General features: G+C 33.4%; 1 protein-coding gene across 4 annotated transcripts in view; it reads right to left on the bottom strand.

The window, feature by feature from the left end:
- LOC118184990 (carboxypeptidase D-like) overlaps positions 1 to 18732 on the bottom strand; it is a 741090-nt gene that overhangs the window by 176199 nt on the left and 546159 nt on the right. For all 4 annotated transcript variants that reach the window (XM_085817300.1, XM_085817297.1, XM_085817299.1 and 1 more), the window contains one exon: positions 7622 to 7837. In XM_085817300.1, the coding sequence (XP_085673426.1) occupies positions 7622 to 7837 (216 nt within the window). The remainder of the gene's footprint in view (positions 1 to 7621; positions 7838 to 18732) is intronic.

Here is an 18732-nt window from a genome sequence, read left to right as displayed (position 1 = left end):
ACCTCTTCAGGTCACTTCAAAGTTCACTGAACGGCCTGAAGTTCACTTCTTTGTAGACTTCAAAACAGCACCTAGATAACTTCTTTAAGAATAAATCTAAAACCGTTTCAACAAAAGGAATTTTCCAACTGCGGGACAGATGGCAAAATGTCATAAAACAAAACTTCAATGAAATTTTATATTTCGGTTATCCTCATTTTTATTTAAAACATTTAAATACCTGTGGACATCTTACGATGACCCAATAATTTTAATAAATCATTCGCTTTTTATGAACAAAATTAAATAATCTATACAATCTATACATGTAATTAATAAATGTACTTCAAATTACAAACACTAAATAAAAATAAATAATCGGTGCAGGGATCTGATAGAGCCGATAGATAGAAAAAAATAAGAAATGAAAGAATAAAAAATGGAAAGAAGATGAAGAAATGAAAATCAGTAGGAAATAAGTTGATAAGAAATGAAATGTAACTCTAGATACGTATGGCCCGCTGCAATTTTCTAACTAGACGGCTTCCAGTGAAGTCATATATATAAGTATAAAGTCATTTAAAACATTGCTCAAGGCTTTACGTTTACTAAAGAAGTCACATTTAAAACGCACCGTTAATCTAATGACTATCAAGGCTATATAAAGCAGTATTACCAGAGAGCACAATCAGTGACAGACTACGATTTTTGAAATTTGAAATCCATATTCGTTCAACGTTACTAGAAAGTTGTGAACCAAATATGTAAAATAGAGTGTAATTTAAGAAGTAAACTTACAAAGATTACAGTAGAACGTTTAGCATAAAGCATGTTAATTATTAATATATATTTTTTAAATGGCTTCGGATATGAATTTAAATTTATGTTTTCAGCATACTAGAGATAAAACGAAATCTAAAGAAAGCAAACAACCATTAATCACTAGATTCATAGGTTTATCTGATAATATAAAAGAAACGACTTTATTCCAAGCCTAACGTCACAAAATAATGCTTAAAATTTCTAAAGTGGATACATAATGGTCAGAAAAACAGACCATCCAATAAACTAATAAATATTTAGTATAGGGTAACTGTACGAAACCGTCGCAAATGTAAACTTTCCTCCTCCCATAGTTTTAAAAATTACAAAATAAAGACAAATAAAGAATGTTGTGATTCTAACGAATACCTTTCTGAATAAACGAAACGAAGACTCCGTGAAAATTGACTTTGCAAAACTTCGATTTCAATGCGGTCTGTGAAATGTAATGAATTAAATGCGTTTAAATTATAACATTAAAGAGAAGTAATTAAATGCGAACATCTCTTGCTGCAGAGTGTGTGAAATTCCCTTTAGTCTTCAGAAAGCACGGGACTTCATTATTGTGTATTATGCTAGCATTAAACTAATGGAAATATATAAACGTATCGCTTCATTATTCTTTAAAGAATACACTTTATTTATAAAGGAATTATACTATGTTAAAAACACACACATAGCTTCTGAACAATAACTAACCAGTTTACCCCTATTCTTTGTTTTGTCTCTTACATTACTTCACTAAATGTGCTTGATTCTTTTGAAGCATAGAAATTTTCGTGACTAGCTCCAGTAAATTTGAACGTTTATATTAAAATTATTATTCAAATTTAAACTTTTTTGTGACTTTCCAAAAGAACTGCAGAATAATTTCTAAGCTTCCGGAAAACGTTTCATAATTGTTAAATCTAATGCCATTTTTAAGAAAATAACGCCAATCGTAAAGAGATACGTATCCTGTACGATTCATTAGAGAAAAAATTTTCTGAAGAATATAAATTACATTGTAAACTAAATATATATAATGTACAATATACGGATATCAACTGATAGCATTCAAATAAATTTTATAAGCATAAATAAATTTTTAACAGTCACAGAATAATTTCGAAAATCTGACAAAACTATTTTAAAAATAAGATATACATGTATGTATGAAAATATCGTACTACCTTTGAAAGAAAAGCAAAAATTTATTTCGAAAACACAAAAAACCTTGCACGTCTCAGATTTTGCAAATTTTTCCATGGAAAAAACTTCTGAGATCATCTTCAGATACATATAATTTAAGCAGTATAAACTCCATGCGCATTTACATGCCATGTGTATTTAAATTACAGATAAATGCATGAAAATAAATTTCTACATATGCATAAATTAAGAATATAATTTGTAACATTTATAAAATTAGTTTCAAAATCTTAAAAAATACACTCATGTCCATAAATTAAGGATAATGCAAAATCAGGCAAAGGAAGAGTTAGAAACAAAACAAATTTGACTTATTTGTAAAGCTTATTTATTAAACAAGAGATAAAGAGCAAAAAAAAAAAAAAAAAAAAAAAAAAGGATGCTATATGTTTGATATTATTAAAAAAATTAGCGATTTTTTCTCCCTGGAGCAAATTACAAAAAAACCTATTTACAAAAAAAAAAACAATATTACATGGTTGGTATGATTGTTAATACATTGCATGTCTCCCAGACGATGCAATACAGTCCGTACAACGCCTAGGCATACTGAGTATCAAATTATCGATCTGATCTTAGGGATATTACACCACTCAAAAAGCAATGCTCTCCGAAGTTCCGGAAGACATGTAGGAGGAGGTTGACGGCCTGCAACTCGTCGGCCAAGCATGTCCCACACGTGCTCTACTGGATTCAAGTCCGGTGAGAATGCTGGCCAGTCCATACGGGTGATATCCTCCGATTGAAGGCATGCGCTTACGATGTTTGCACGGTGAGGACGGGCGTTGTCATCCATAAACACAAATTCTGCGCCCATGCCGCCGCGAAACAAACGCACATGTTGTTCCAGAACATGCATTGAAAATGCAGGTCAGTTCTGGAACCCAGAATAATTCCACCCCAAACGAGCACTCCTGCACCACCGTAACGGTGTCGTTCAATGATGTTTTCTTGGTGGTAACGGGTACCTGGAGCTCTCCATATGAAAGTCCGGCGAGAATCAGACTGCAAGCTAAACCTGGACTCGTCGGAAAACATCACACAAGCCCAATGTTGCGGTGTCCACAATGCATGCTCTCTACTCCAGCCTAACCGCAGGCGGCAGTGAGTTGCAGTAAGTGGAACGCATCTGGCAGGTCTACGAATAGACCAATCTGCTCTAAGCGTCTGTACACGGTCTGCCTTGAAATTGTTGTACCAGTGGCTGAAGAGAGATGACGAGACAGGTCTGAGGCTGTGCTCCGCCTGTTTTTTTTTCTTTTTTTTTTGGCAGTAACTGCCAAATACCGGTTCTCATTCGGCGTTGTAACTCTGGGGCGACCTGTGCTGTAACGTCTACTCACATTACCATCATCTTGGAATCGTTTCCAAAGCCTGGAGATGACACTCTGGCCAATTCCAAGTTCGTCTGATACTTCCAGTTGGGTACGCCCACATTCCAGACGGCCGATAGTTCTACCACGTAAAAAATCATCCAAATGCGTCCTTTGTGTCATAACTATACGGTTATCGCACTAAAAAGCTTACAAAGCGCATGCGAACAATTTTAGTTCTTTGCATATATTCCTTATATATCACTCTTTTACACTCTCGTCATTGTGACGTACCATCGGTGTCATCTGGTTATTTCCTGAAATTTGCATAGGATTCTTGAAAATGTGTGTAGTGATTTTACAGGTGATATATTTATTTTAGATTTCGATTTCCGCGTGACTCCGAATTTCCCTTAATTTATGGACATGAGTGTATTTTCCATTCGCTTCAAACGTTTCGTCTTCGGATGTTTGTAGGTTTATGAAAGCACTATTTTCTGCTAATTTAGTTCACTTAGCTTATTATTCATACAGCAACTTTTACGCAATAATCATCAAGCCCGCTTTAACATGGTATGGGTAAAAGGACACTCCGACAACGAAGGGAATGACGTCGCAGACCGACTGGCTAATGAGGCTGCCAACAACATCCACGCTCAAACTATAAGTGCCCCTACCCCCGTCTCACACCTCAAGAAAACTCTGCGTAACATCTGTAAAGAAAAGTGGCAAGAAGAATGGAATAGTGGCGACACAGGAAGAAGGACGTATAACTTCCTACCAAAGGTAGACACGGAACGTCTTATAAAAATAGCCCCACTGACACAGTACATGACGGGTCATGGCCCATTTCCATCTTATTTTATGCGTCATGGCATCTTAGCATCTGACAATTGTGTCTGTGGCATGCTAGGTTCTCCCGAGCACTATCTATTTGACTGCAGTCTAACAACAAACCACCACTTACCACATCCAACGAATGATAGAACACTTTACTATCGTTTCATAATCAAACACCCGCCAGCTATAAGGAGCATCTGCGCAGTTGTACAGCAAATCAACGCCCTAGGGCAAGACATTTGCGAGCCACAGTAGCATGGTACTGCAGACAATGTACTCAACTATTAGATATTCGCAGTATGTACACATTCTGTAATACACATTCCACATTCAATTTCGAGCCTCGTGTTAACATCTGCTTTCAATAGCCACCAACTTGCAGATATAATGTTACTGACATGTTTATCAGTGTGAAGCACTGGGCACCCAATGGAATGATGTGTTATCGTAAATCGAAATATATAATATCCGTACAATGCACGAATGTAGTGTATGCAACGAAATATGTAATTCATGCAACAGAAGCCCCTAATGAAAGTATGTACATTATGTATTATGGGACCTGAGCATATTTCCGCACAGCACTACTGCTTTACGCACACCTTACTATGTCTTATATGTTTCCTCTGAGTGTAATATTTGCATTTATGTGCTCTACGTGTTTCCATATGTATTCTATGTGTCATGATATGTATTTTCGTGTGTGTTTCTATGTCTTTATGTTACGTAATTACGAGTGTGTTTTTATGCTTTTACGTTTAATTTTGTATATCTATGTGTTTCAGCTTATATGAGTGTTTTAGTGTTTTAATGCTATCCTTTATATTCTTTCTAAGTTACTTTGTGTTATTAACAACGTCCTATGTAAAAACTACCCGACATCTAGCCCCTGTATGGCCATGTAAACTCCTGGTGCAGCCTCACGGGGCTCCAGCGAGTTGCTTCTTCGAGATAGTGGAGGACGTGGGACATATGCCTGTTTACCTATGTTATACGTCAGGCGTCCCCGTCCTCCGTCACCTGTCACCTGTAATTTGTTAAGTCTGTAATTGATTAAATATAGTCATCTGAAGGGACAGGCGTTTCCAAATTTAAAATCTTTTTATTCCTAAGAAAATGCTTTTTCAGCAATCTTATAAGAACATGACACATGAATATGATGTTCAGTTAACGATATTTCAAGGCGTTTTGATCCGTATCAATTCTCGTATGCATTTTGTAAATAGTACAGTGTGAATCCAACTAACTCCGGATTATGAATGTCCAGGTTTTGCGAATAGGGCATCGCCTAAAAATTCTGCTCGAGACTGGAACCTTAAGGTTAGGGGAAACTTGTCAGTTTAGAAAAAAAGCTTTTTTTTGGGGGGGTGGCGTGAATTTTACTGCTGATTTTTGAAGTAAATGCAATTCATCCCCGCCAAAAAAAATTTAATCCTTCATATCGTTTAGTAAAAATACCGGAGAAGAAAAAATATTGCTGAATCTTGTTGAAGTCACTCTTGGTGTTCGGCATTTTCAAAATACAAGGAAAGGAAACATGGGAAAACGATGAAAAAATAAAGAGTTAGGATTATATGACATAAATATTTTGGATCAAGCACCGCAATAGTCGATAATAAATAAATAATAAAGCATAAAGAAAAACATGAATCTGAGAATAAAGGAGCAAATATTAGCTACTTTTGTTATTTGGAATCTGTAGATAAACTGTTAGACTATATGGGTTAAAATTTTATGTCTCGTAAGCTTTGCTACACATTCGCTGCGTCTGAAAAAATAGCCCATGTCTGACAAAACTGCTCTCCCAAAGAACTCTAACAAACTTTCTTCAGGGGATAGAGATCAAATTTCTATTCTCTTATATTATTATTTTAATTATATTCTATACAAAACACTATGACGTTCTTTTAAATTCGATGTAGAGAATATTTTTTAAGGTAAGCAGTACCATTATAGATTCAAGCTCAATATATCCAAGAAAAGTGACATAAATGCCTTTTGCCGAATGATTTCACATATCAATCAAATTCAATTATTTACATGTCTAAAACCTGTTGAAGTAAATAGTTTGGCGATATAATCATATGCATCTTTATTTACCATAAGAATATAATTGGATGTTTATTTAAAGGTGCAAGAGCCGTCCACATATAAACAGAAATTTCTAAGCTAAACTTTATGTACCGAATACAATAAATCAATTTACATTTATTTTTCTATGCACTGACCTGCCATCGTAATATACTTTTCTAGCACACAGAAAATTTCTCAATTCCAGTAAAATAAAAATATTTTCCTTACATGTTGATTCATTCTCGCACAGCGCAATAACTTAAGACTTGAATTTCTTTGTCATTGCATTTTTGCTAGTTTTGATTCTAGATTGGATCATATATTCTACTAAGTCTAAAAATGTGTATTTAATCTTTGCATATCGCTGCAGAAGTCGTACGGCTATAACAATTCTTCCTTTGTGTCCAAGCATGAAGAAAAAGGGAAACTACTTGGCGCTCAACTTAGCTAACACGATGATCTTTAACTAATCTATCCACACTACTACAAATATTTAAGGTTTCTTAGTAATTTTTACGATGATGATCATTCGATTATTCCGAATTACTGCATCAACAGTAATCCGCTTTCTTTTATCAAGTTGAAATTTACAAGCATGTAGTGCATTTTGGGATCTTATAGGTCCTTTAAAAGCCTTGCAGCAATCCTATACTTTAGACAGAGAAACGCTCAGCTCCAAACTGAATTTTAAATCTCGAAAAATCTGAGATATTCATTACTCAGTTATCTAACGACGATTCACTGTACCATAATGATTTGAACCGCTGCTCCAACATATTGATTACAACTAATCGATAAAGAGAAACTATCATTATCATCACAAATTCAAACACATATAGATTTGTCCGACTAGATATTGATTTCATTGACCTGTTTACAAGATAGTAGCAAGAAAATTTCTGTTGATATACTTTAACGGCTCTCTGAGTACATCAGCAATATATGGAACAACGTGGATGTTCTTTCTACTATTGTTCCTTGAGCTAAATGCTCAGTTCGTCAGTCTTCGAATTTCGAGGCCTTTGAAAGTTGATTGAGGAGTTGAAGGTAACAAGAATGGATGTACAACAGAGAAATCTGATGCATTTTATTTCTCGAGAACTTAAATATTTACTGTTCAGTCTAGAGATGCTAACTTGCTTCCTACTCCTTTTAATGACTATTAAGTATGATGATTCGGTATGCCCGAAATATTAAAATGGCAATAGTAAATTGCCATTTTAATTTTAATCGTATAATGCTCATATTGCATCTTATAGATGAACTTATTCTCGTTGCATACCCTTCATAAGGAACAATGATCTACTACTTTAAAAATAATTTAGTTTAATTAAATGTACATATTGTCTAGAACAAGGAAAGCAACTCAGTTCTATATCTGTCATAATAATACAAGAACTTACCTTGAACAGATTTCCCAATAGAATAGAGCAGCGCAAAGTCGGGATGCTCTCTACTAATGTCCTGCAATAATTTAGTCATCTGTTCATAGTTGTGGTAGGTGTAGTCTATTTGTACTCCGCGAACATACTGAACAGCAGAAAGGTAAAGGTAGAAGAGTATTATAACGAAGGCCGACAGGTACCAAACAGCCGGTTTCATCTCACCTTGATGTTTCACTGCAAGAAAAAGAATTGTATTAGATACAGTGGAAGACCAAATACGTTTTGAAATCTGCTGTTCGCAAGTTCAGAGATGCAGTTCGAGACGGACTGAATAACAGTTGTTATCTTACAAACTGCACTAACTAGAGGATAATTTTTAAAACAAATAGAAGATGAATGATCCGAATAAGTCCTTTCTGTCTTATGTATTTTCATCATTTTACTAATCATTTAATTTAACACTATTGACTATAAGTGATCCAATGTTTCAAAAGCTTAGGCAATCTTGTAATTTTAACAAGTATTTTTATCATTGGTAAAGAACATACATAGGAGATAAAATTTGAAAACTAGGTTATATGCTTTAAAGTCTTAAATTATAATACCGAAGTGCATCGACTTTTAAAATAAAACTCTTAAAAAGGGAAATAACGAAACAGTTTTTTTTTGAACTTGTAGACTTTTTGAAGCACTTCTGTAGTGTATTCAATGATGTGTCACAGATTATTTAACCAAATGTTCATTTTTCTGCTCTCTTGTGTACCTATTAGCGCTACAGTTAAAACGTGAATTCAGAAAAGAGACAGAATGTTCCAATGTCAAATGAATACGAGGGACACGACTGGCTACATTGGCAAGAGACTCGAAACCAGAGTAGCATCGTTTTTCGAGTAATAACACGACTTACCGATTCAATGCTTAGCTTTAAGATGAGCACTATCCTGCTTAAAAATACACCCAGAATTACATCATCTCTGCTAAACTTGAAATTTTCTATTTATGCGTTTTGTCTTGGATTTTTTAATTAAGACAACGCACAGGAAGGCTATTTATCTTGGGGAGAGACTATCTTCATGGACGACTTTCTAACGAAAACTGGCTCGTATCCACATTACATATGGAGATAACCATAAAAAGTATCCATGAAGCCAACCCAACGTCCAGCTACTTTACCACTCGGCTAATGATCAGTCTTTGTTTATAAGGAGAAGTTGCTAGTTTCCAGATATGTGCTTTCTAAGTAGCAGTATGCTGTCAGGAGTACGCTATCATTTTCACGTAGCGTACAGAAATGTAATCGATGGTAATGTATTGCTATTCAATGAAACATTTTAATTAAGATAAATCTGTCGACACTTAAATTTTCTTAGAAGAAACGCGAAAAATTAAATCTGACTTTACGGGAACGAAAGCACAGATCCTCGACACTACTATGCGATCACGGCATGCACGAGAAAAAATTTGTTTTAAAGATAATAAGATCTAATTTAAGGCATTTTAAATCATTACCTGGAATTTTCAAACATTCTCATGGGCCATCATTCCCTAAATTCTAAAATTTTATTCTATTTTCGTATTTCTCTCACATGTAGCAAAATCTCTCATAATTCAAAAGATGCTTAAAATGTTTTTATAAAAAATGCATGGATTTACAGGAATTTATTTTAAAGAAAAAACTTGAAGATGAGAAAGGCTTTACATAATTGCACTTAATACATTCTTTAATTTCCTAGAAAGATCTCCTGGATATACAGTTGCGATAAATTACAAGGAGATTGACACCAGTATTAAATGCCACGGTTGCAGTTAAGTGCATTGCAGGAAAGGAACGCAATATCGGAAAAGCTATACATTAATGTCAAGAGGAAAGTAAACCATGCGTAAAAGCGTATCATCCCAATAGGATTTAGGACTACAGCGAATTATTAATAACAACCATAGGCGGGTACAAACATTACTAAGTACTTGTTAGTGTCTGAGCCTTTAATAAAGAATTCATGGCTGCAGTTTGAATGCTACAATGCAAGAAGTAAATAATAGATATATGTGTGGCGACTGATGCAATATTGTATATATTCTCCACTGAAGTGGGAGTATTTTCCTCGATTAAATTAAAATCTTTTAAAGGCTGACAATGTTAATCGTTTTTCTGTACAAGATTTTCGGACTAAATATGCATTTCGAGCACAAGAATGACCTTAGCGTTTAGATCAGTTTTGAAAAGAATTGTTTCAAATGTACATGTGCATCTATATTTATGTAAAAACGAATAAATAAATATCTAAAGAAAAGTTCGAATTTTATTATGATGTTAGCTTGGCGTTGTCTTTAGTACTTTTACATTTCATTTTGTAACAGATTCTAAAGAATAAGTTATGAAATTTTAAAATAAATCTCAGTAATATATAATACATTGCATAATAAATGTCTTAATATGTAAATTAATGAAAAGTGATAAATATTGATCACTTTTTATAACTAGTGAGTGACACCCGCCGATTACTAAACAAGAGAAAATCTCAGATAAATTACAATTTTCTGTTTGCAAACAGAAACAGCGTTTAAAAACTCGGTTTCGATACAAATGGGCACAATCTGACTACAGTTTCTTGGCATTTTGAAAAGTTTTTGCAAGTCTGAAGCATTACAGAGGCATGACTTGATGTCGGTTCAATATTGATAGAAATTTTCTTACCGCTTATTTCCAGAGAAAAAAAATACTTTTGTTTCTCATCTACAGGACCATCTACGATATCATTCCGAATAGTCAAAATACCTGAAAGTGCTGTTCGTTACTTCATTTTTAACTTTTTTAATAAACTTAAATGAAATCAAAGTGTCTGCGCCAAGTGTTCCATTTATTCGACATATACTAAAACCAAAAATGCAGTAATATACATAATAATTATAATATTTTTGTTATTTTATTAAAAGTAAAAAATGTACAAATTATAGGCAACTTAATATTGAATAATATGCCTGTCATTCTTAGATGTAAAATAAGAATTCTGTATGAGGTATTACGTAATATATGACGTTACAAAAATATATTTTAATTTATAATACTTCAGTAAATTATTACAATATGAGGACTTTTAAAGGGTGACTTTATTGCTTATAAATAGATCTACTTCTTAAGCAGTTACATGGATCTAATTCGAAAAATAAAAATCTTACGTTTTGCCAAACAGCAATACTCAGGAGTGATTGCATTTGCTTCAATATTTCAGTACGATGTTTCTTATCAGTTATATATCTGTTATTAAATAGCGCTTTCTAACAACCTAAGAGAATTCCATGGTAGAGATCTGAGTACGTCACAAGTTCATTAAATGATCTTCTTACGAAACAAATCCAAGGTAAGCTACGAAAATAGAGATGCATGATACCTCTGTGAAAGCATAATCATTGATTATGCGCGAGGCCTACGATAAATAAATTAAACAAGCTATGTATCGCACAGTGGCGGCACTTGATAAAACAAATCGCTGATACATCTACGGAGGCGTAATTTAACACAACGTAACAAAGCGGAATGACTAAGATATTCAGAAAGACTAAGATTTAAATATCTGTCTAAGATTCAAACAGGACTATACTTTGGGTTATTAAGAGCCCGTTGAAGTCAAAGAATAATATACGAATTGCTTAAATGCATTTAAGAATACACGACTTTCGTGGTCTTGAATACATATAATATGATATTCATGTACTCCATGAACTCGCTACCCTGTATTTTCAGACAACTGGAAACTGATGCAGTAAGAAAAACATTACTCAAATCTTTTTTTAATTTTTTAATAGTCATAAAAATTCAGTGAATTTTTTAGCCTTTAAAGAGGTCTGAATCTAAGGTACATTCAGAAAACGGAAGAAATACAATCCATTTGCGAAGTCTTTAAGTAAGGTCTAAGGTCAATTTAATGCTTTAATCAGAGTGCCGATAAGATCCCATTTAGCAGCCGCCATTCAATTTGTGGGAAGCTCCTGCTTAATGAAATCGAAAGGATGGCGATATTAGAATGATGGGAACATGATAACACCTGAAAATGATCTTAGCTTCATATAATGTGAGTGGTAGAGGAGTTAATTTAGTGTTAATATCGTTAACGCTTCTGTGCTAGTGAAACTGTACGGTATTGTAACGATGATGATGGCAAATAGGATGAGGAAATGAAGTGACGAGAGGACGTCAGAAAAGAAGAACGCGTAAAAGTAGGTGCATAAATATGAGACTTGAAAATTCTGAAATGCCACAAACTTAGCTTGATATTTTGCAAAGAAATACATCTCTATTTTATTTCAAACTGCTGCATAGAACCACATTTTAAATACTAATGGCAGTAACGGAAAGAAATTTAAATTTCAATTCAGTTTGAGCAGCATTTTTTTCCACCCCGTCAAGATTTTTAAACTAAGCAGTAGATTACATGAAAAAGACTGCTTTTGAAGCAGATACTGTCTGTTATATATATATATATATATATATCAGACTAAAAAAGTTTAATTTTTTCTTCTAAAAAAGCAGTCATATATATATATATATATATAACTGCTTTTTAGAAGAAAGGAAATGAATATTCTTTCATAGGCCACTGAGAAGTTTAAGCCTACATATGAAGCCCTTGTATGAAAGAGCTTAAAGAATTCATAAAATTAGTTGGAGGAAAAAATATAAGACCATTGTTAAAGTAAAAGAATTTATAAAATTAGTTGCAGAAAAATATAAGATAATTGTTAAAATACAAACATATTATGCCTGAAGTATACCTTTCTAAAATCACAGTAAATTTCATCATTTCTGCTGCATTGCGCATGTTGTGTATATTTTGTTATGTATATTGTGTATAATATTTCCATTGTACCTTAGTTTCTTGCATTTCCATTTTATTTGTAATTCGATATTTACAATTCTGCACAAAAAATAATTATATTAATTATGTAAATGAAGTGTGAAGCGCCTTCATTGTAAGACACAAAACTAAATATTGAAAAACTTGCATTTAAAAGAATAGTTTGCAACAAAAATTATCTCTGCGACTATCAGAGGAGTCAGTTGGGTATATAAATACATACAATGGGCGATCAGCAAGAACGAAATTCTTTGTCAACAAGAAAACAACAAAAATACGCCTAGCGTTTACAAAATCCAACATATGCAAAGATTTATAACATAGGAAATTATGTTATTTTTGCAAAAAGTCGAAATTTAATATATTTGGGTCAGATGGACGATTTATTGTGCGGTGAAATCTCAATAAGGTACTGAATCCAAGCATTCTAAACACGGGGATAAAAGCATAATGGTTTCGAGAAGTTTCGCTGCCTCTGAAATATGAAGTTTAGTTTTTAGAAAAAATAATATAGATCAGAATAAATATATAAATATTTTTAATGAAAACATAAAACCATCTGCAACAAAATTTAGCATTCAAAATACATTCGCGTTCCATCAGGAAAATGATCCTAAACATAAAGTCTTAAATTATTCTTTGTGGCTATAATACAACTGTTCTGAAATTATCAAAATTGCTACATATTCTCCGGAAGTAAATCTTTTTGAACATATATGATGGTAAACATTTGCCGCCTTTTGCGTTTCCAAAATTACAACTTTCATGGAGATTAAACATGGTTCATGGTTTCAGATTAAACTAAACCCCTAATTTTTTTTTTTTTTTTTTTTTTTTTTTTTTTTTTAGTTATTATACAATTATCTTGAAATTATCGAAATTCCTCTATATTCTCTGGACGTAAATCCTTTCGAACATGTATGTGAGTCGAGAAAAGAATAAGGAAACATGCTATTTCTTTCGAAGTTCGTATTTTTAGGGAAAATAAAATAAAATGGAGGAATCTTACATGCGCATATTCGTTAAATCTAAATCAAATCACATAAAATGTTTAATTTTAGTAAGATATCCAAAGAAATGCTCAATGTAACGCTATTTTTCATGATTTATTAAATGTACAAATTACTTGTATAAAATGTCCGAATACTTATCTGAATTCATTGTCAAAACTTCTTGCATATTATTTCATTTGTCAAAAATAATTTTAAAATGTTTTTTCGAAACAATTAGGTTTTAAAAAGTTTGATCAATCATATGGTGTGAAATAAAAATAAAGTAATTTGGCTAATATTTAATAGCTGATATTTGTAAATAAAATTGAAACAAAAAGTGTTCGAAAATAAATGTGAGCCACGGTATATAGCCAATAGGAAAAAAGAAATGTTACGCACTCTAAGAATCTGTAATCAGTCAGATTTTTCCCATGATGCATTCAAATCCCAAACGCCGACTTTTATGACTAATTTGCAAATAGTTTTATATAATTAATTGCACGCAAACCGCAATTATCCCAAAGTAAGTAAATAAAGAAAAATAAAAATAACATGTAAAACAATAACAAATAAAAATTTGTTATAAAAGCTGTAGCACAACTTGTCAAGGTCTTTCTTTTACTTTTCTATTATTAGCAATTTGCAAATGTTTCCATACTGTGTATTTTAGTGTTTGATAAAATGAAACAAAATAATCAATAAAATGTTTCCGTAATTAGGTTTATTTTTTCGCAGAACTTGATTTACTATTAATGCATCATAAATAAAATAATCGGCTTCCTAACGTCTTCAGTATGCCAACAATGTCAGGACCTGTTGTAGAGACATTAGATATTTTTTGTAAGTAAGAGAGATAGAAAAATGAGCAACGCCTTTTCCGGGAATCGAACCACGGACCTTTGGAATACGCGCCCAGCGTGCAGACCACCACCCTACGAAGGCATGCTAGGAAGGCGGGAGAAATACCTTATATACTTCCCCTTAAAGGGCGACTGGGGTTTTTAGGGGGCCCACTCGCCACATCCTGGGTGTGGAGAATCATCATGATCCACCACCCTTTTAGTTCGGGCGCCACTGTAGAGGCATTAGGCATTTTTTGGAAGCAAGAGAGATTGAAAAATGAGCAACATCTTTGCCAAGAATCGAACCACGGACTTCTGGAATGCGCGCCCTGCGTGCAAATACCACACTACGAAGGCATGCTAGGAAGGCGGGAGAAATACCGTATACTGTGAGCAACAATGACATATGTTATACGAAAAGTGAATTTTATTGTGTATATAAGATGATTATAAATAATATCCTATCTACATGCACAATTACCTGCTTAATTTCAATAAATATTGCCACTGTGAATTAAAAGCCATTAAAAAGCTATAAAACCATTAACACGTGCATCGATATTAAATAATAGAATGACATGAAACGAAACTAGAAGTCTTTTACATAAGTCTGATGGGTATTGACGAATTATCCACGTTTAATACAATTAAAAACGGGACATGCATCATTTTACGATCAGAAAGTCGAATAACATGAGATGAGAACAGTTCCTGGGACACAGCTAGCAGAAATATAAGTACTGTCTGGTTTCCATGCAGAGCAACTCATAAATATTGAAAAGTATATCGGGACGGAAAAACGTTTGTGAAAAATGAATAGAACTAACTATACAAGGGAATCAAACTTATTTACTGCATTTTCCAATTCCAAAATTACATCTTTCATGATGAAACCCGAAAATATGCAACACAGTTTTCATATCAGAACCAGCTGCAGTGTTTTATAAGATATAAATATCTTTTCTTATTGTATGACGAATGAGCTCTTTTTTTTAATTTCAAAATTTCCCAACGCTAAAACTGCAAGGATTCTGATTAAATGAAAGGCTATTTTCATTTTTCCGGAATTGACCGAACTATCATTGACATATTCAAATTAAACATCACATACTGGATAAAAGGTGTCATAATTTTGAGTTCAATATATAGCGCAGTTCTTTTCAATTTGACACTACTCATAGCCATCCGAAATTCTATCTATCGGCTAGAATGACACCAAATTCGGTAAGGGGACTAGTGACGACATGGGAAAAAGATTCAGTGAAAAGAAAGTTTCAAAAAGTGCCACTACAGGAAAATGCGACAGCGTTGTAGTCTACATAGTTGAGAACTAGACATATAAATAACAAAGAAGAAATTTCAGTGCACCACTGTTTTAATCCAACTAATGAACTGCACAGAGGATTAAAAAGATGATATTTTAGAACGTTATAGCAATATTCAATAAAAGCACTACTTCCGCAAGGGTATAGATCTTTTACAATGCGACTACCTTTTCATGGATCAGCATTCTCGACGGCCGAAACATAACGTGACGTGACATGTCACAAGAAATGCTTGGCATAGCCCGCAATATGTTGTCATATTGCCATATAAGAGGTCGTCGAGGTTGCGACCCCGCCAAGCTAGACCTTGACCTTCAAAAATCTCTACAGGAAAAGTCACATGGGGTTAGATCCAGGGAGCGAGAAAGCCATGAAAGTGGAAAAAACGACTTACGTCCCTTTCTTCCAAAAGGGTGATTGTGCAACAGCCAACTGTACCAATAGACCAATGTGCGATGGTGCTTCATCCTGCATAAAAGTTACCTGATACAACAACTGCCTCTGTTAAGAGTTGTGGAATTAAAAGAAAACTATTTAGCTTGCCTTGATATCTCTGCGTGGTAACAGTACAGTAATGAGGTCCTGTTAGAGTAACGTTCTCAAAAATGAATGGACTGCTGATGAAATCTGTTGTGATGACACACCAAGCAATGGCTTTTTGTGAATGTAATGGAATTTCTGGAGCTGCGTGGAAGTGTTCGGATACCCAAATTCAAACATTGTGAATGTTAACAATCCTATTTAGATGAAAATGGGCATCATTTCCCCACAGAATTCTCCACGGACAAGTATCGTCGACCTCCATCCTGGGAAAAAAAAAATAAAAATAAAAATAAAAATAAAAAAATAAAATAAAATAATGCCCTTTTTCGTTTATCATAATCGTTGTCTTTTAATTCATGCACGCAGTTTAACTTCTATGGCTAGAAGTGGAGAACTTTCCGCAAGATTTGCCATACCGTTGAAAGATTCAAATCCAGCTGTCGCGCTATTCCTCGGCACTGCTACTACAGCAATGCTTTACTCGCACCGTTAACGACTGAAAAAATGAATAGAACTAACTATACAAGGGAATCAAACTCATTTACTGCATTTTCCAATTTCAAAATCACATCTTTCATGATGAAACCCGAAACTATGCAACACAGTTTTCATATCAGAACCAGCTGCAGTGTTTTATAAAATATAAATATCTTTTCTTATTGTATGACGAACGAGCTCTTTTTTTTTTAATTTCAAAATTTCCCAACGCTAAAACTGTATGGATTCTGATTAAATGAAAGGCTATTTTCATTTTTCCGGAATTAATTTCATTTTTCCGAAATTCCGTTTTCAACAAAATAATTTTAACTAAAAGATTATAGTCATACCTATGAATACTGGAACAACGTTTCGCTATGAAAGAACTTCTAGGTCATCTAAAGTCAGGAAAGGCAAAATCCTATTATTCAAGTATTCCCTTCGCCCTATAAAATACTCGAAGAATATGTTAGAAGTAATATAGTATGTTAGAAGAATATGTTAGAAGTAGTATATGTTAGTCGCAACATAGTAACTGTCCATTCTGACACCGTTTCTGCCCTCTACGAAATCGAACTACTAAGGATCCGGTTTCTTCAAAATTCTGAATCATGCCTTTCAATTCAGTAATTGATAAAGGGTCTTTTAGCAGGTTGTTACGACTTTTAACTTCACGGCGATTGTATTCGATTGATAAAAATTTTTTAAAAAATCTACACAAGTAAAGCGCTCTGAGGTAAAATTAACAGACAGAATAACTGACAATGTTGTCGTTTACGTAACGGCAACTCTTTGTGTTAATTCGTTTTACTGAATCTTTTTTTATCATCGGTTCCTCTATCAAATTTGGTGGATTCCAGCTGATACATCGAGTGATAGATGGCTCTGTGTAGTGTTAGTTTTAAAAAAAATCATCTTGTATATTCATTACTTCATGAAATGAAGTAGCAGTATATGATATGCCATTTTTAGACTTCTTAAAATACATATGCTTGGAATAGAATAGAATTTTTAACTGAACCAAAGTACATTACAATGTAAAGGAAGACATCTTCGTAGAAGAAGGTTTTGGATGAAATTTACCCGAATTTACTTGAATTTTGGAAAACCACGAAAACCAACTGTAGACAATCCATTTAACTACTAAGCATAGAATTCGAAGCGAAAGATTCTAACAATAAATTTAGATAGTAATGCATATTAAATCCTTTATCGGAGGAGCTAGTTATTAGCAACTGAGGTATCATTCAAATCCTTAGCTGCCGCACTAAAATCCAATTTAATTTGGAAACAAAACAAACAATTTTCGATTCTAAAACAAAGGTAATAAACGCTGGGATATCCACATACAGATGTAAAGCAATATGCTATTGTCATGTTCCGGGAACTGATTAGTGTTTACGCTGATGACAGAAGCAGCGAACTCTAATTTAACAGTTTAATTACTCTGCCTCCACAAAGTCAAGAAGCATAGGATTTAATCACAATCCAAACAACGATTTGCTATGTTCAAAGAATAATTGCTATGATTTGTTAGGAAATAAACGATGACTAAGTTATTATCATCATGGTAATCAGTGTAAATGGGAATTATTTCGTAAAATGAAGAAGTTAGAATTTTAGGATTAAAAATTACATTTTTTCTTTTAATAAAGGAAGCGAAAAATATAACTGATATTCAGTATCCACCATACAAACTTTTCATATCTGTAGACATTGCAAATGAATTGTTTCGGAAACCGATGGAAAATAAGTGTACGGATTCGCTAAATTTCAAAATACAAGACCACAGATAATTTAAAATTAGGAAATTGCAGTCTTAGATTGACGCTGGGATTATAGAAAAGTTGAAAATACTTTCGGACATCCTTTCGAACTCTTAAAATCTTTCTTATTTGAAATACTACTGTATTACAAAATTCTAATATCCACACACGATAAAATGACATATAAATATTAACTTCATTAAAACTTACTCAGATAAATAATGATACACTTTTTTCAATTTATAATGGGTACATTCAAACCATTACAATATCTGGTATTTGATACGTTCCTATTGCATAGAGTATAACTTAATGACTTTTACCCAAAGAT

The sequence above is a fragment of the Stegodyphus dumicola genome, chromosome 5 (assembly GCF_044657685.1).
Source record: "Stegodyphus dumicola isolate Sdum_Otavi_A_Nest chromosome 5, ASM4465768v1".
Classification (NCBI taxonomy): domain Eukaryota; kingdom Metazoa; phylum Arthropoda; class Arachnida; order Araneae; family Eresidae; genus Stegodyphus; species Stegodyphus dumicola.
This window is presented reverse-complemented; position numbering and strand designations above follow the sequence as displayed.